General features: G+C 38.7%; 1 protein-coding gene across 7 annotated transcripts in view; it reads right to left on the bottom strand.

The window, feature by feature from the left end:
• Positions 1-12,264: 12,264 nt before the first annotated feature.
• COL28A1 (collagen type XXVIII alpha 1 chain) overlaps positions 12,265-19,852 on the bottom strand; it is a 179,014-nt gene continuing 171,426 nt past the window's right edge. For all 7 annotated transcript variants that reach the window (XM_070264503.1, XM_014739197.3, XM_070264504.1 and 4 more), the window contains 2 exons: positions 14,069-14,270; positions 12,265-12,553 (listed from right to left, as the gene is read on the bottom strand). In XM_070264503.1, coding sequence (XP_070120604.1) covers positions 12,381-12,553; positions 14,069-14,270 — 375 coding nt within the window. In that variant the 3' untranslated portion in view covers positions 12,265-12,380. The remainder of the gene's footprint in view (positions 12,554-14,068; positions 14,271-19,852) is intronic.

Raw genomic sequence — 19,852 nt, forward strand, 5'->3', positions numbered from 1 at the left:
TGATCTTGGACTTCTAGCCTCCGGAACTGTCAGAAAATAAATTTCTGTTGTTAAAGCCACCCACACTGTAGTATTGTTACAGCAACCCCAGCAAACTAATGCAACCACCTTCCATATTTGCTTCTCTCTCAGTCTGATTTGTATTCCACGAGCCATCCACCACTCTCTTTCTGCATCCTTGCTCCAGCGTGCTTCCAGTTCACTGGCCTAGCAAAATCTCAACCTGGATGAATTTAATAGTCTGTCTCATCCATGCCTGCACCCAGGCATATTAAATATGGTTGGAGAAAAAATCACAACACCGTGCTAATTAGTGAAACTTTAAAGTCATGGCCCAAAATCTCAACTATTTCTCTAGTTAGGTCCCTTTATAAATTCATAGACATGCAAACTTTCTACCTCTTCTCTCACTCTTGGCAACTTACTGTGCCTCCTTCTTCTCGGTGAAAAGCAGCCATTGGACACCAATTCACTCAACTTCCTACGATCAAATCAACACATTGCTCTGTCTGCACCCATCTTTTACTCCTTCTCACATGTTGCAATGGAATTGGTATCTCTGGCTAATCCTTCCATTTGTGTTGTAGATCACATGCTCTCCCTCCACCTCAGGAACTTTCTTTGTTCAACTGTCTCTTCTTCCTCATATCTTCAACCTCTCCCTCTGTATAACTCCTTTCTAATATCACTTAAATATAATCAAGTTTGTGCCATTAAAAACAAAACAAATATAAAAACCAGCCTTCATCCGATGTGGGAGATTGATTACAAAAAATGGCCCCAGTTCTTCACCCATACCAAGAGGCTTTGCAATGAGACTTTGCAGATCCTTGTATGAAGAGGTAAATCTTTTGCCCTATACCTTGAATCTTGGTTGACTTTTTCACTCATTCTGAACTGTAGGATGTGACAGAACAGTGTGCCAATTCATGACTAGGCCTCAAGAGATCTTGCAGACTTCTGCTCTCTCTTAGCATGCTGCTATGGCCATGTGATCTATCATGTTGAGAGATAACAGAAACATGGCCTAGTCACTAGTACCCCAGCTGATGGAAAACCAATTTTCCAAAGTGTGAGTAAGACCATCTTAGATCAGCCAGCCCTCAGCTGACCACAGATGCATGAGTGAGCCCTAGAGACCCAGATCAGTGGAACCACCTAACTCACCCATAGACATGTGAGTGATAATGAATGCTTGTTATTTTAAGACATTGAGTTTTAGTGTTGTTTGTTACACAGCAATAGCTGACTGATACACCCCACATCCCCTTTTAGCTACCATCTAGTCTTTTTCTCTTAATTCCCACATAACTACTTGAAAGACCACTCTACATTTGCTGTCTTCACTTCCTTACCTCTTGTTCTCTCCTTTAGACACCTCAGTCTTATTCCAGCCCTAACATTCATTCTTCTGAGCGTTTTTTTTGCCAAGATCTCCATGACTATTCTGTTGTTAAATCCAATGGAAGCTTTTGATGGAAATCTTGCCAAGCTTCTTAGTGGCATTTAGCACCATTGACTCTCCTGCTTTGGCTTTAGTGCTTAGACATGACACTTCTGACTCTCAGGCCTCTCCCTCTGGGGATCCTTGGCAAGCTTCTCTTTGATTTCTAACACTCTAACATTGCTCTTACTTGGGAAACATGTCCTAGGGCTCTACTCTTCCCACTTCATAATCCTTCCTGGGAGATCTCATGCATTCATTTTCTGTCATAAAACTGCTATTTCCTTTACGATTTGATTTCTGTTAAAAAGGAAAAAAGGTACATTATTTAATGACCACATGAGAATCATCCTGTTATCTTGTTCACCAAACTTAACCACCATATAGGTGGTTAAAAAGTAGCACATAGGACATAAGAAAATACAAGAAAAGTAAATTTTTCTTGGCTTGTTGAAATTAGGTACATTTTTAATCTTGTAGATTGTTTCTATTGTATCCATATCTACAGCTGTTTTCTTTCAGCACTTTGAAAATCTTGTGACAGTGTCTTCTCACTTCCTTTGTTTTTGCTGAGAAGTCGATTGCTAATCATATTGCTATTCCCCTGCATGCAATGTTACATTTTTTGTTGTTGTTGCTTTCAAGATTTTCCTTTCACTTCTGGCTTTCGGCAGTTTGTGTTGTGGCTAGTGGAGTTTTTCTTTGTATTCATCCTGCTTGGGGTCTGTTGGCTTCTTGGATTTGTAAGTTAATTTTTTCACCTAATTTGAGATCACCTAATTTGAGATTATTACCACTATATCTTCAAATGTAGAATATTTTCATCACCCTTAAAGCTCCTTCATGTCCCTTTGAAGTCATTGTCCCCTTCCTATTAAACTCCCCATCTTGTGTGGACTAGAGCCTTAAATTTTGTCCCTTTCATCCCCAGAAGCCACCACAGCTAAAGTTTAAGACATCCTGGAATAACGAGTGTTTTGTGGCAAAACCAGCTCCAATGTTCTAGTAACATTTCTAATAATTTCCCATTTCCCCTTAGATTTTAGGCATATTATCCCTCAATATCTCATTAGCAGTTTGATGTAAATTTAAGTAAATTTCTTATACTTTTTAAAACAATTTCATTGTTTCCAACAGGAGGATTTGCCCAGCTGAAGTAGCCCTGCCTATTACCAGAAGCAAAGTCTCTAAGTTTAAATAGGTTCAAAATTTTTTTTTGGTTTTTAAAATAAGAACATATATTTACTAAAGAAGTCTTCTAGAAAAAATACAAATTCTTTCTAAAGTGATGAGAATCTACAGAATAAAAGCCATCACTGTTAAAGGCTGTACAATGTTGTCTGAATTGGAAAGAAAACAAAGATTTCCCATTGCAGAAGTGGAAACTAAAGAAAGCCTACAGAGAGTACCAGAAACCTACTCAAGGCTTTTAACATGTTCATGACTATTTTATATTGGATGGTTCAGGAAATCAAAGGATACCATCCAATATCTTGTAGTAATTAATTTGAGAGGCTTTCTCAAAACAAAATAATGGAAAATTCATTCATTGTGGAAGCTCATTTAAGCTTTAAATAAAACAAAATGACCTGAGGAGGGGCAGGATTTGTATTGGGAAAAGAGGTTTAAGAGAGATATTCATTAATTTGAAACTAACCGTTCTAGGAAAATGCAGATAATAAGTACATCATGGAAAAAACTTTCTACCTCTTTGTGCCAAAACTCCACTTAAAAATTATTTGCCAGAGTCTTTTGATACTGGAAATATAAATATTATCTACAGAGTTAAGTTTAAAAGCTTCACTGTCTTAAGATATTTCGGGGGCTGGCTCCGTGCCCGAGTGTTTAAGTTCACGAGCTCCGCTGCAGCGGCCCAGGGTTCGGATCCTGGGCGCGGACATGGCACTGCTCATCAGGCCACGTTGAGGCGGCGTCCCACATCCCACAACTAGAAGGACCTGCAACTGAGATATACAACTGTGTACAGGGGGGGTTTGGGGAGATAAAGCAGGAAAAAAAAAAAAGATTGGCAACAGTTGTTAGTCCAGGTGCCAATCTTTTAAAAAAAAAAAAAAAAGATATTTCAAATTGTTTTTCTTTCTCAAGCAAACTAGATAAATCAATTGCAAATATTTTAGCAGAGCTGAATTAAAAAACTTGAACTTGTCTCCTGATTCCACTTTTTACACTGGCTGCTTTTTCCATTGTGATGGATATTTATTAAAATGAATTGTAATGTCCACACTAACAAAAAACAATGTATGTGGGCTTTCAAATAGCATTTGGCCCCACTGGCCAGTGTAAGGAAATGGCTTGTCTCCTTCTTGTCCCTGGTACATGAGCCCTCATTTAAAATGTGTCATCCCATCCCCATTAGAAGGACACAAGTCCCTCTATCAGTAAGCAAATTATTTCTTTCCTACTTGAGTGGGGTTAATCATTGCAAGCTTCTAAATGCCCAGAACACAGCTCTTTCTTCTTCTAACATCTATTCTAAGAAAAATGGCTGTTCTTCATATTTTATTGCTATATTTCTAAAAATATTCTTAGTCTCTAAGTGGCTCCAAGAAAGGTGGTACTGCAACCTCTGACCTAGGTAGTCCCTCTCTCTTCCTGGAATTCCTTTACACACTAGCATTTCTGTGACTTCTCCCAGACTGAATTACTGTGGGAGTCCAAGTTCACGGCCCAGGTTATAGTTAGTTAGCATCTTACTTGTGCCATTAGTAGACACCAGTAGGGCAATACTGGGCTGCCCTAGATTATCCTGTTTTGAACTGCATCCAAGAGTGACCTTTGGGGATTCATGACATATGGTTGGACACAATAGCCTCTGGGATGCACATTGGGTGTCTTGGGCACAATAACCTCGGGATCTGCATAGCACATTGCTGGCCACGGTAATCTCTGGAAACTTATATAGCAAATCCTTGGGCACTCCAAATCACCATGACCACCTATTTTCAAGTTGGCTTTGGCTTTGTCTGTTTGGGAGCAAACTTAGAGGGGGTTTCAGTGATATTGATAATAATCTATTTCTTAAGCAGGGTGGTAGATACACAGGTTTTCATATGATTATTTTACTTTAAAACCTACTTATATGCAATGTACATTCTTTTGTATATATCAGATATTTCACAATATAAAGAAATGACGGACATACACATTAAGACTAAAGTGAGGGGCCGGCCCGGTGGCGCAGCGGTTAAGTGTGCACATTCCACTTCAACGACCCGGGTTCACCAGTTCAGATCCCCGGTGTGGACGTGGCACTGCTTGGCAGGCCATGCTGTAGTAGGCATCCCACATATAAAGTGGAGGAAGATGGGCACAGATGTTAGCTCAGGGCCAGTCTTCCTTAGCAAAAAGAGAAGGACTGGCAGACGTTAGGTCAGGGCTAATCTTCCTCAAAAAAAAAAAAAACCTAAAGTGAGATTCCATTTTCTACCAACAGATGAGCAAAGGTCAAATAACTGATAACTCAGCGATAGTGAGGAAATGGAAAAGCAGGCACACTCATAAGCTGGGGAAATGTAAATTGCTGTGGTCATTAAGGAGGGCACTTTGACATACTTATCAAAAGTACATTCTCTTTGTCCTTACAATTTCCCTTTATGAATATAATCTATAGGTATAGCTACACAAAGACTAAAGTGTACAATGATATTCAGTGAAGATTTGGTTGTAATAACAAAAGAATGGAAACATTTAAATGCCCAGCAAAGATGAATTGATTAAATAAAATGAACAGCTGTGAAGCTCTTTAAAAGATTAAGCTAGCTCTTTATCTACTGATAAGGAAGGAGTTCTCTAATGTTAAGTGGAGAAGTAAGGGGGGGGGAGAGAGAGTGGAAGAGAGGAAGCAAAGAAGGGAAAATTCTAAAGGGAAATGAATGGTGCCCTCAAAAAGTAAAATAGTTGAGAATAGCTGAATTGAAGAACACATATAAGGACCTAGAGGGAGACAAACTGGAAACATAAGCATCAATGAGATCCTAAAGGACCATGAATATTATGCTAAAAGCTTTGAGGTGTCTTAAGATGGAGAGCCCACAAAGCATTTTAAGGAGGAGAATGATTGAGTCAGATTTACTATAACTCCGCAGCACTAAGTGGACAAAGATCAGAGGGGAGGGATAAGATGGAGGCAAGGAGGCCTGTTTGGAAGCAGTGACAGACTCAGGGTGGAGAGGCACAGGAAGAAGTAAGATGGACCAGATGCACTGAGCAATTGGATATGAGGAGTGAGGGAGAGGAAAGATGTTTCTCAGAGGCCAGATGAGGTCACTGGCTGAGCGACTGCACCCTTATGAGAAATGAGGAACTGCTGGTTTGTGGTAACGGTGGAGGGTGGTAGAAAGCAAAGTTAGTAGACTTTATCTCTAACTTTTCGTATGGGAAAAGCTCAAGTAACACTCTAAAATTTGAAGAGGCACAATTTTAGTCAATTTTACTGTATTTGTCAATATTTTTCTAATAGCAAAGTATGTAACACACCATAGGGTAACTCTATACAAATTCCAATATTTGTTTCTTGGAAGACTTGGAGATGAGATGATTACATAAAGGCAAGGGTTGTCAGGTTTCTGTTTTTGTTATTTTCCCATCAGGGCCATGTTCCTGTTTTATTTTTTAAACAGCTGAAAGCAAGTCTGAGCAGTGATTTATAATGAGCATAATAGAATTAATTTAAGAAAAATCCCAAATTGCAGATACTGGCAAACCATAGCACCCTTCATTAAGATGTGAGGGGGGGAAAACAGCCCAATGATAAGTTTAAGGTAACGCCAATTAATATGCTAAGGAGGAAATAACTGGAGAATTCATTAGTACTTAAAAATAATAACAAGAAACTGTGAGTATGGAGTTTAAGGGCAAATTTGAAGGATGGTGAAAATAAAATTGAAGCCTTCAGTCAATTTCAGAGAGAAATAGATTAGTCTCTACTTGGCTGTCTTTGCAATCTACAAGTCCTAATTAGCTAGTTAGAATTCCTACTATGTAGTTCTTCTTTCTTTCTGCTTCGAAGATAGAGGGGAATTTTCCCGTCTTCTGTCACAACAGTCATCTTAGGTTTTTTATATTCCATAGGAATAAAATATTTAGAATGAGGGACATCCTGGTTTGTGCCTCTCCCCTACTCTGGTCTCCAAGACCATCCGCACAAAGTGGAGGGCATGCTCAGAAGTAGAGGACAGGATGGTAACAGAGCCAGGGAAATAGGAGAAGCTGCTGAAGCAGCTCGAATGAAAGAGGATGTATTGACTGTCTTAAAATAATAACACAACCATTCAGAAAGCCTTCCAAGGTCAGAGGAAGAGTTCCTTAGGGCGGAAGCCACAGGAGACATCCAGCTCAAGTTACAGCAGTGGGAGTGGGTGTTATCTAAAGAATGGGCTGCCTGGGGAGTGGATAATTGTCCTACCAGAAATGTTCTTCCCAAGAATGCCTAGTCACTTACAGTATTTGTGTAAAGAATATAAGCCACAGAGGAGATAGGACTAGAAGACTCTAAGGATCCTTGGCAATTCTAAGAGGCCATATTTTCTCAACTTGATTAAAGAAGAGTTTAAAACTTCCCAACTTTCAGAGTCTGATATGACTTTAAATGAATTCATTTAAATGAATTTCAAAGATATGAATTTATGTAAAATGATAAATAATGAATGCTTTTAGAAATCAAATCAGTCCAATTAAAAAAAAAAACCCGAAATGCCATAAATAAACGTATGAAATGTGATACAGGGCTATTCTTGTTTTGACAATCATGTATATACAGACATATATATTCTGAAACATGTCTTATTTTAGTGACATTTCACTAAAAGATAGAAGAAGAGGGAAAAATCTTGGACACTTCAACAGCTTTAATCCATCTTTGCATTGCTATTCATGAAAGATATCGAATTATAGAATTGTAGAGAAAAAAGGCATAAATAGTAAAACACTCAAAATTTCAAGTCAAATAGTAGACTCTCTCCTATGGTTAGCGTAATTCAGATGTCCCCTTGCTGGTTCTCAACCAGGGTTGCTCAGCAGAATCACCTGTGGGTGCCCGGCCTCATCCAGACCTGCTTGGCATGCATTTCTCTGAATGAAGAAACGAAGGTGAGCATCTCTTCACATGCTTACTGGTCGTCTTCTTAAAATTGTCAATCCCCATTATTTTCCTATTTTTTCCTTTTTTACTCTTTTTGATTTATAGAATCTTTTGGTTTATTAGAGACGTGAAGCAATTCTGTTACATGCAAATATTTTTTTCTCATTCTCTCATTTACTTTTTTTGTATGTTTAGGATAAACATTAAGACTAAAATCACCAAGCTTAATTGTTATTTTATGAATTCGACATGTTCTTCAAATACCTGATTAGAGCATCTCTTCGGTTAGCAAAGCTGAGGTTTCAACTAAACAGAAATGACAGAAATGATCACCTAAGATACTTTAACATTTCAATGGAGTTTTTTCATTGTTAAAATTCTTGAACATCACTAGTACTGGACCAAAGACTAAAAATTTCTCAATGCCTTAATTTAAATATAGACTTCTTTGTATACACATCCTTATTTCTAGCGCGTTGTGTACATAGTCAGTCCTTTTATCATTTAAGAATGGAGAAACAAAATGTCGTACATCTCCTCTATCTCTACTGGCTTTTTAACTAGCTTAAAATGAAAACGTAAATCATCATTCTCTTTTCCAGAATTCTCAGATTGTTCAACTGAGCCTCTCTGATCTTTTATCTAGCTAGGCAACACTACCTCTGACTTTTCCTTTTGTTTTGCTAATCAGGGTGGGGGAAAGAGGGGAGAGAGTCCTGAATCTCAAAGTGGATTAGAGAGTAATAGTTTTTACCCATTGACATACCACTTTCCTCTTATTCTTCTTTTAAACTAGTGTGACTTTTTTTTCTAATCTTTTTCTATTCCTCTATTCCAAGTAGTTATTTGTGTAATGAATTTTATAAAGTGAGTTCTATATATTTTTTAATGTATTCAGTTCTTCCTATGTGTGGAATTAGGGTCACAGAGGTAAACATCGCATGTCTTTGCTCCGAAGCTCAGAGAGGAGGCGGAGGATACAGATGCTGTGGTCCACAGAATAATGGCCCAACGATGTCCATTCCCTCATCGCCAGAACCTGTGAATAGTTACCTTACATGGCAAAAGGCACTTTGCAGATGTGGTTAAGGTTAAGGACTTTGAGATGGGGAGATTATTCTGGATTATCCCGGTGTGCCTGATCTAATCACGTGTCCTTAAAAGCAGAGACTCTTTCCCAGCTGTGGTCAGAGAACCAGAGAGATGGCAGCATGAGGAGAATTTAACCTGCTGTTGCTGGCTTTGAAGATAGAGGAAGGGGCCACGAGCCAAGGAATCCGGACGGCTTCTAGAAGTTGGAAAAGGTAAAAAAAAAAAAAAAAAAGAAAGAAACCAGATTCTTCCCTAGATCCTCTGGAGGAAACAGCAGCACTGACACCTTGATTTTAGCCCAGTGAGACGTGCATTTCACTTCTGACCCCCAGAAGTGTAAGATAATATGTTTGTGTTGCTTAAGCCACCAAATTTGTGGTAATTTGTTAGAGCAGCAAAAGGAAACTAATGCAGATGCTCTCGACTAAGTGCAAAGCAGCTTAGACTGTGGGCAAGGTAAAATGGAGGCATTACCCAAGTGCTTCGGGCCCTCCATATTGAGCATGGCACAAGTGATAGAGATGAGAAAGTATCACAAAGGAGGAGGCCTCCAAATTGTCCTTGAAGTATTAGGATTTGGTCAGCCACAGGAGGAAGAGAAGGACATTTCAGACAAAGGGTGAACATCCAAGTCAACATCACAACGTGTTTGCCTATCAATTTTCTATGTGGGCAAAGTTGTGAAAAGCTGGAAAAAGGAATATAAGTACTTCTCTTCTGGCAAAATAGTAGACTAGATCCTCTGAAGGACCTCTTTGCTTTCCAACAACCATATGGTGACTAGTACATGCTTTTTAATGCATTGCTGGGCTTCCAAGAAATAAGAAAATACCCAAAGCCCTCCCTCCCACAACAAAAAATATGGTAATGGCCATCTATGTCACTCAGATCCACTTTCATGCTGAGGACAACTAAAAAAATGAAAAAAAATCCAATCACCTAGAAATCTTCAAGAGACTAATAGGATCATAAGGAATTACTAGGCGTGAAGATGGGAGTCTAGAGAGGTGCACCCAGCACCCAGAGCAGGTTTTGTCCGGGGGGGTTTTCCCATCCAAGAAAGGTGGCTGAAAGGCTGAGCCGCATAAACAAGGAACAAAAAGTGCTAGCCCCAAAAGAAAAGATGGGTAAATTTGAATGCATTAACACTGAGAACTTCTGTTCACTTAAAAGAGTAAAGTAAAAAGACAAGCCACAAAGATACTAGCAACACAAACAATGAACAAAGAATTTGATTTCAGAATATATAAGGAACTCCAGAGATTCAATTAGGAAAAGACAATCCAATAGAAAAAACTTCCCCAGTTGTAAACAGACATTTCACAGAAGGAGCAGCACAAATGGTAAAGAAATATGGTAAAATGTTACCAGAGAAAGGCAAATTAAAATAAGATATTGTTTTGCACCCACTATTGGTAAAATGAAGTCTGACAATACTAAGTATTGGCAAGAATATCAGTTAATGTGAACTCTTATACACAACTGGTGGGAATTTATAATGAATTGGTTCACTTTGGGGAAAAGTTTTGTATGATAGACAATTTTTAAATGTTTACACATCCTGTAACCCAGCAATTCCCACTTTTGAGTATACATTCTAGAAAAACATTGGTGCATGTGGCACCCAAAGCCAAGCAGAGGGGCATTCATAGCTGCACTGGTGCAATAATGAAAAAAATGAAATGTAAACAATTGAATTGATCATAGACAAGGCAGTGGTTAAATATATTGTGATATATTCACACAAATATTATACAACTGTGAAAGTAAATGAACATGTATGAATTATAATGTAATAACATAGCAAGTTGCACTAAATTATATATTATGAAACAAATTTTCTAAACCCCCAAAAAACCTAAATAATAAATTATATAGAAATATGGTTACCTGTGATAAAACATGGATTAAGTATCATATTGAATGAAAATAGTACGTTGCAGAGGACTAGAGTATAACACCATTTTTTCTTTTTTTTGAGGAAGATTAGCCCTGAGCTAACTGCTGCCAATCCTCCTCTTTTTCCTGAGGAAGACTGGCCTTAAGCTAATATCCTGCCCATCTTCCTCTACTTTATATGCAGGACGCCTACCACAACATGGCTTGCCAAGCGGTGCCATGTCTGCACCCAGGATTCAAACCAGCAAACCCCAGGCCGCCAAAGCGGAATGTACGCACTTAACTGCTGTGCCATCGGGCGGGTCCCAAACGCCATTTTTATATAGCTCTAAAATAAGCATGACTATGTATTGTTTAGAGATACACAGAGATATATGTGGTTTTACATGTAAAATTACACATAAAAACCCATAGCAAGTTGAAATGGTAAACACAAAATTCAAGATAGGATATCGCTGGCAGGGGTTGGGATGGTGGAGTGGCACACAGGGAGCTTCAATAGAATTAGTTATGTTCGGTTCATTCTCTACGTGATGTGTTCACTGGTGCTCATCTTATGTTTTGTAACTTATAAGTATATTGCATATATTATTTGTAGTATCAAATATTATATAGTAAACATTTAAACTACACAAAATTGGTTTTGCTCAGATGGGTGTCCTTCCAGCTCCTCTTTCACTGAGTGTCTTTTTTGTGCCACTGAACTTGAATAAGGGTAGCAGATCTGAAAGAAGAAACGTGTCGTGAGATGAGATATACAAATGCTGTCTGAGCTCAGCTCAGACTAATGATCTTCCCAGACTGGATGTGGCAAAATTATTACAAAGTGACAGAGCCAATTCTCTTTTACTCCGTTGGGTCATATTTCAGTTTGGTGGCTCATTTTTCAGTGTAAGACCTATCTTTAAAATACGTGCTCAAGAGTGGATGTGGGCTTCAAGCAGTTCTTGCCTGTCAAGTACCTTCTCATTCCATCCCCCTAAAATTGAAAGTTGCATCGACACATTTTAAAGGAAGGACGGAAAAAGTTCCTTTGTTTAGATTATAATTTTTGTTTTAAATATGTAGTTTAAACACACAATAAAAGTTTTGCTACCAAACGTATTGGAGGAGTGGGGAGTGACAGTGGTTAATCAATTTAAGTCATTTTAGTTCCAATTGATTTTTTAAATCACTTTCAGGGCAAATGAGGCAAAAATCTAACCACCCTCACCACCCCAACTCCTGTCCTAGCCTCTCAGCTGAGAACCCTTCCATGTTGCTGAATTTTCCCCAGGCAGGATACCTTGCCTATCTCACCACCTCCTCTGCACAAACACGCTCCCAACACTTCTGATTCCCAAACCGCAATCCTTCTCCACCACCTACCTTTTGCTACTGGTAGGGCTGTGAGGGGTTTGAAGGACTGGGGTGGGTAGGGAGGACAAGGCAGGCCAGGGAGGAATGGGGGAGTAGGCTAGGGAGGGAATTTAATCCAAAATAATATACAGCAGAGGAATTAACAGGAATCAGAACCCCGCTGCAGGTTGTGGAGTAGACAGAGCCTGTGGATTGAGGTTGCACAACCTGGAGTCAAATCCCCAGCTCCACCATTTTTGAGTTGGGTGACTGTGACAAATGACTAAACTTCCCAAAGCCTCAGCTTCTTCACCTGAAAAATGGTTAATAATGCCTACATCTAGGGGGGTTGCAGGATTAGATTATGTTTATAAATTGTAAATACTCAGTATACAATCAAATATGGTGCTTTATTCGTATTGGGTGAATATGCTGAAATTACAGAGGTTCTGTATAGGCTTGTTAATAGAGATGTAGATTTGACTCATTATAGGTTGATTTACTTGCTCATCCTTGGATGCAGACTTCTTGACATTCCTTTTCACTGTTGAATCTATTTCCTGAGCCATTACAGCCACTGAACCAAAAGCGGGCACAAGAGTTGACCTGTTTGTCATAATACCATCGAACCACATACTCGCCACAGTTTCCAGGCTTTAGGGCTTCCAAACATCTAGGATCTAGGGTGAGAAAATGAAAGTGGGTTATTATAGGTTTTTCTTTCACTGGAAAGATGAAAAGTAAAAGCTTTATGAAGTTTATTTTCCACGCACACTAATACACCAACTAAGAAATTATGGTTCAAAGTTAGAGAAGAGTTCCCTGATTCCCAAAACATTTCCTCCACCTGAAACTCCACCATTAGATACTAACTTCTTTGAAAACATAAGCTCTTAATCCTCATGAAACCCCACTAAAAATGCATATTTCCCTAAAAGCATTACACTGAGAGCCTTCATTGGTTAATACTTTTGTGGGGATTAGTTGATAGGAAAAAGATGGGACTTCTTCATTTTGGATTTGATTTAAAATTGAATTAATATTTGGAATGAAGACGATTTGGGCCTTCTGGACACATGCCCTTCCAGTTTGTTTAGAGAAAGCACCACTGTGTCACATGTCACTGTGCCTAGTAAAAAAGGAAAATTCCTTTAACTTACAAAAAAAGTAAAATGAAGGGCCCCCTTTATATCATGATTTTCTTTTAAAAAGAGCAGCTCTTGCAGGACAATAAAAACATGCCCTTCTAGTGTCAGTTTACAAATAAATTTTAGAAACACATCCACTGGAAAAAAAAAAAAAGCCAAAGAGAGCTACAACAATAAAGCCATTGTTAAATCTCTTTTTATTTCACAGTACTCGTTAGTGCCTTGATTCATATCTCCTACCTGAGGAAGTGATTCCCAGGCCAGAGAAGCCAGAAAAAAGACCAAATATGTATTTGCTGAGACCTGTGTTCTTTGAGACCGTTTATATGTATTTTTATATATGTTATATTTATATTATATTTAATTTCTCAATAGCAAAACCAGCCCCCTCTCCATCTCTCATAATCATTTCCCCAGATTTGAAGTATGTCTCAATTCATTTCTTTTCTAAAACTAAATGAAGACTCCTTAGACCAAATGGAAAGGAGCTGTAGATTTTCACAACCTCCACTCTTAAAAATAATAACTAAATAATGTAAATTGTGTAACTTGTTTTCAAGCCAATCCAAGTTTCTTTTGGGCAAGGAGATTGTCTCTTTCACATGTACTTCAGAAACTATGTATATAGTGATAAATTTCTCTAGATATTAACTCCATAGAAAATATTTTGATGAATTGTAATCTAGATTCTAGCTTCTTTCTCCTTATTCTACAATCTAGGGATTAAAAACACAAATGTCTATATGTGTGAAGTTCACATGCAAGACAATAGGGAGTGGTAGGGATTATGGCAAACAGGAGCACACAATCCTAATGGCATTCAAATTTATAATAATAAACACTATAAGAGCTTTAAAATTTTTATTGACCAAATTTCTTCCACAGCCAGTCAGTTTTCTAATTCTATATATAATAAAGTGAAAAGTGTGTTTTGTCCTCCCTGTTTACAGTCAAAACATGTTCTCTCTGGATGAGATTTTAGAGACCATCCTTCCTGCGCCTTCCTCACATTGTAGATGCAGCAGCTGATTGGCAGATGTCTCTTACCTTTGTATACTAACTTTTCCAGCGGTAAAATCAAAATGGGACTTGGAGTTCTGGTTTCCAGACCCTCTGCCCCATCCTCAGAGGGGCTGAGCAATGCTCCCTGGGTGGTAGCAGCTTCAGATGAAGGAGTAGGGGCCATGCTGTCAGCCCAGGTCGGCTCTAGAGGCTCTTTCTCTTTGTCCTGGGTTCTGGGGACACTGAACTACACACAAAAAAAGTTCACATTTTTGTTTATGGTGATATGAAATCAAAAAAGCTGGTTAGCTTTGGGGAACATTTAAGGAAAAGTTCAGCATTGCTGCTTCTCTCCAACTCTCCAATATTAATTATTTCAATAAAAGTTCAGGAAATGTCATGCATCCCAGAATACCTAAGTGGTGAATTTTCCCACCACTTCATGTGGGTGAGTGTGTCTACACATGCACACATTTCACTGCTCCGGGCACAGATGCTTTTGTGTCACGCCTTCCGGAAACATCCGCACGCAGGGCCTGAAATTCCTGTGAGGTCGGGAGGAATTTATCTTCATCCTTACTCACTGGTATGAGAAGGGAAAATAACCTCTAATTTCCTTAACCTCTTTTTTTCATGGCCTTTTCCTCTCCATTTCCTAACACTACAGAACTAACTATATTACAGAGTATCTACTGCAAACTCAAGGAATTTTGAGATTGGGAATTGGGGTGGCAAAGGACAATAATACGGCTAAAATAAAAGCAATCACTTTTCATCTCATTTGATTGTTTACCCAAATCGCGGCTGACAACGCCTTTGCCTGCCCTTCCTGTCATCCAGACTCCGTATAGTCCCAAATGCTACAGGATCCTTAGCTTCTAGGAAGTTCTGAGACAAGTTTGCTTTCTAAGGAACAAAGAATCATAATTTCAAGACCAAGTTTTCTGGACTAAAATTTCCAAGTTTCATCTAAATTTATGATATGTAACGAGACAAGGAAGAAAAAATGTTTTGCTTAAAAAAAAATCATGTCAGTTATTCTTGACTATGATTGCCAGGAGCTAGGCCAATCTTTTATGGGACCAATTAAATTCTATTTTTTTTGGATCCCAGCTACTTGGAGTTGAGTCAGTCATTCATCTTAGTCCTGGCCCAGTACAGCCATTTGCATACTGTCTTTTCTTGTTTGTTTGCTGTTTATTTATCTAAACAGGTAAATTTGTGAACTAGGTAAAAGTCATTTTTTTGACGCTTTCGCACTCAAGATTTCTGTCATCCTGCGACCAGAGCCAGCGGTCATTACCTGTTCCCTGTCATCTAAGCTGTTTTGCTTTTGATTCTGTTCATACACATACAGACACACACACACACAGGCACACAATGGAGGGAAGGGCTAATCAATACTACTACTCACATATGTTATTTTTGCAGTGATTAAAGCACCAGATAAATTAGAGCAAGTATTTCCATTGAACTAGTCTGGTCATCAGCCCTATATAAAGGATAGTCAATGCAAGCAGAGTAGTGAATTTGTTTTTGTCTTTGTTTTCTGCTAAGGATGGTTCACCCTGAGCTAACATATGTTGCCTATCGTCCTCTATTTTGTATGTAAGCCACCATCACAGCATGGCTACTGATAGACGAGTGACGTAGGTCCACAACTGGGAATGGAACCCAGGCTACCAAAGCAGATGCACCAAACTTAACCACTAGGCCACTGGGGCTGGCCCCTAGTGACTTTTCAGTAGTCTCAAGACACAATTTCTCGTACAAATAGAGATAAAACCATGGATCACTTGAGGTTCCTCTTTCTTTCAGAATGATCTTGAGTGTACATGTGATGCTTTGCACACAACCTTTGTTATAATCATAGAAGTAGAGAATTTTAAGGCTAGAGGAAAACTTTCTCAGTATCTCATTTTCTATGAGAGAATCTAAAGCCCCAAATGAGTAAGGAACTTCCCCAAAATTATTGGTAAGCTAGTGGCAAAATCTGAGAAATGTCTGTTTCAGGAAAGAAATACTGTCATTTTTTTGGTTGCACGTATTTCACTTTAAGCAAAAAATAAGTTAAAAGAAAAGCTTGACTGAGGAGTAGTTTATCAAACATAAAAGCCAACGGACATTAGGCTGCACTCCAGAAATACTGCCTGTCGGGTGAGAATGTTCCTTTGAGGAAGTAGGCTGGGCAGCACGGTTTTCTTAAAGGCGTTAGCTCAGCCTTTAAATCGTTGCCTTGTTCAAGTCTTAAGCCCTCGTGAGTTATTCTTTACCTCTTGTAAGTTTAGGAATGTGTGTTTTCTTTTTCAATCATGTCATCATTTGGGAATTTTGACTGCTGGAGCGTTACACCTCAGTTCCAGAACAAGTGAAATTAATTTTTTTTCATAAATGAGAATAATTTTATCTTTTGGTTCCATGAGATTTCAGATTAGTATTCAAACAAATGCCTAATTGTTATGGTTTGCCATTTTTATAATTTTCTTCTTTATTACAAAAGCCAACATGTTTGTCGAAAAGAATTTAGAAAATCTGGACAAGCAACAAGAAAGAAACAGAAATCACGAGTGATTCTACTTCCTAAAGATAACCACTGTTGTTACTCAGGTGTATTTTTTCCAGTCTTTTTTCTATGTGTATATACTTATTTTTTTTAACAAAAATGTACTATCTGGTTTTCTATGTTTCTTTTTTAAAAACTTAATATATTACAGTTGTTTCATACACTTTACTATGACTCTATAACACCAGTTTAAATATGGAATCTATGTATAACTAGAATGGCCTTTTTTGAGCATTTCATTTATTTCCTCTTTGTTTTTCTGTTAGAAACCACAAGACTGATTTCTGGGTCAAAGAACAACATGTTTCAGGCTTCTGAGACAAAGTCCTCTCCAAAAAAGCTTTATGATTCGGACTTTCACCAGAGAGTATCTTTTCTTAAACTATCACCTCTTACTACATATTATGATTGAAAAAAGAGATAATTACCAGTTTGATAGGTGCAAAATTCTTCAACTGATCCACAGAGTCCTGCCACAATCTGTCTCCCCCCTGCATTTATAACCTCACCCTTCACTACTCCCAGCATGTCTTGCGATGGTCTTCCGTTCCCTCCTCCTCTTCACTCTGCCTCAGGCTCTCAAAGTCATCCCTCCCACCAGGGCCCAGGAGAAGTTGGTCCCCATCAGCAAAATCTCCCTCAATAACCCCATCTCTACTAACATTCCCCTTCCAGATGGTGCGTAGTACCTTCTAATGCTTCTATACTTGACCCTGATCACATAGAAGTTAACCTTTAGTCCTAGTCTATCTTGTATCATTTCTTTTTTTTTTTTCCTTTTTCTCCCCAAAGCCCCCCAGTATATAGTTGTATATTCTTCGTTGTGGGTCCTTCTAATTATGGCATATGGGACGCTGCCCCAGCGTGGTTTGATGAGCAGTGCCATGTTCGCACCCAGGATTCGAACCAAGGAAACACTGGGCCACCTGCAGCGGAGCGCGTGAACTTAACCATTCAGCCACAGGGCCAGCCCCCTATCTTGTATCATTTCTGTTTCACAGGTGTAAATATTGTTTCTTTGATAAGAGACATTAAATCATACCACGTTTTTCTTTTTCTTTTTCCTTTTCTTCCTTTCTCTTTCTTTTCTTTTCTGTTTCCTTCCTTCCCTCTCTTCTTCTTTTTAAAAATCTTTATAGCACAGAACAGAGAATTGTGGCCACTGGATGAATTCAGAATGGGTTAGAGGCTTTCTGTTACATTCATCTTTAGGCTGAACTTGATAAGGATATGCAAAACAGAAGAAAGGCAGAGAGAGAGAGGGAGAGGATGGACTTTGGATTTAATTATTCAGTTGCTCTAGGTTTTAATGTCGTTTTAAAATTTAAAAAACGATTAGACCCTAACATACCTTCCAACTCTAAAAGTGGGATTTACACAGCCCAAACTTTACTGGTAGGATATACACCAAATTAATGGTAGTAGTGGCTTCTGGAGAGAGAAGGAGGAGAAAGAGACTCTGGAGGGAAACAAGCGAGGAATTAAACTTTATCTGAAGCAAGAGCGAGGGAACAAATGGAAACACTGGTTGTGTCTGGGCGGTTGGTACTTAGATGTTTGTTACATGTATTCTCGGGTTTTTTACAAATCTCAAACCTGAAAACAGAAGACTGCTGACCAGCTCTGCGCATTTCTACTCTTGCCACACCGGCTGCCTCGGAAGAGACAAATGGTCCCAGGCCTAAGCAGGGGCTCACCACTGTGGAAAGACAGAGAAGAAGGGACTACGGACACATGAGGGGCCGGCAGCTGGAGCGCAGGGCTGCTCCATGCAGCTGGACAAGCAGATGTGTTATCGTCATTCACTTTCAGCCTTAGAGCAGATCATTAAGAGGAGGAAGACAGATTTTGAGCAGCATCCTAGGAACATAAATGCACGAGCTAAAGGAGGATTACTGACCAGGTGCCACACGATTGCAAAAGGTCGCTTGGTTTCTGATTTCCAAACATATTCCTCATAATTCATTACCTAGATTCTTGCACATACTACAGACCAGCTCCTCAAATTTGAGCTCATGTCTTCTCTGGATGAATGCTAATGATCACCTACATTAGCCCATGTGTTCAGACTTAGCTCTTCCCGATGGTGCAGATCCAAATATCTCCCAGTTGGCTGTGGGGACTCTGCTCCTGACAGTTGGCTCCTCAGCCAGTGCCTTCAAGGCGCCTGGCTTCTCAGGCTTTTGACCTTGATGGACATTTACCAGGTGATAACATTTCTTTGCCAGGTCTCTCAGCACTGAAGTCCTTAAATTGAATGCTCTTTATTTGCATGTAAGGTTGCTGAGGATGTCAGGAACACCTTGAGTTTGGGCTGCGCCTCCTGTTTACCTGCAGCTTTGTTTTGAGGTAGACTGCAGGAGTTCATTCTGTTTAACCCCCTCATTCTTTGTATAATGCCTTCCATTCTGCCATTGCCCAGTATACCTTTTGACTGTTCTAATCATATGCTTTTAGAACAGGAAGAATATTCTGGTAATAATCCCTTATTTTACAAATGACGAAATGGAGATCTCAAGAAATAGGTGATTCACCCAACGTCAGGCAGCTGTCAGATTTCATTTCTATGGTGTCATTCATTGTGACAGGCACTATAAATTTTAAAAGCCTTAAAAAAAAAAGACCACAACATGCAAAATACATGCATCCCAATCTCTAAAATAATAGAATAGGAAAAATATAAACTTTAAAGCCAAGGAAATAAAGTATTTAGCTCCAGTACTGAGACTATAAGCCAAGTTTCCTGACTTCCAGGTCTGGGATATTTCTTCAGTTTGCAATATTATTTTTTCTCCTTCATAGGATAGGAGCATCTTATATTTTAAGGGTAATACATATATTATTAGCAAAATATGATACTTACACAGCAACTTCACATAACAATACTAATAATTAGTTGTTACATAGGGTTTTGTCAAGAAGAATTTGAGTTTTTTTGACCAGCACAGTGAGAGAGTATTAATTTTATTTTATAAACAAATAAATCATAGTTGACCAATATAACCACGGCTTAGTTATACTTGGCTTAGTCAGGGCCACTTAAAAATGATTAGATTTGATTTCAGGAAATCAACTTAATTTTCCTGACAGTGGAGATGCTAGTAAACCAACACTAGGCTTAGCCCCGTGTCTTTTGAAAGCACTGATTATGGCCTTTGAATAGGCTACTTCATTTAATAGTCAGTATAATACAACTGAATAACCTATGAAATTTTACTTGAATAGGACATTAGGAGAAAATATAAATGAACTCAAATATTTATGTC

Source organism: Equus caballus, chromosome 4 (genome assembly GCF_041296265.1).
Source record: "Equus caballus isolate H_3958 breed thoroughbred chromosome 4, TB-T2T, whole genome shotgun sequence".
Taxonomy (NCBI): Eukaryota; Metazoa; Chordata; class Mammalia; order Perissodactyla; family Equidae; genus Equus; species Equus caballus.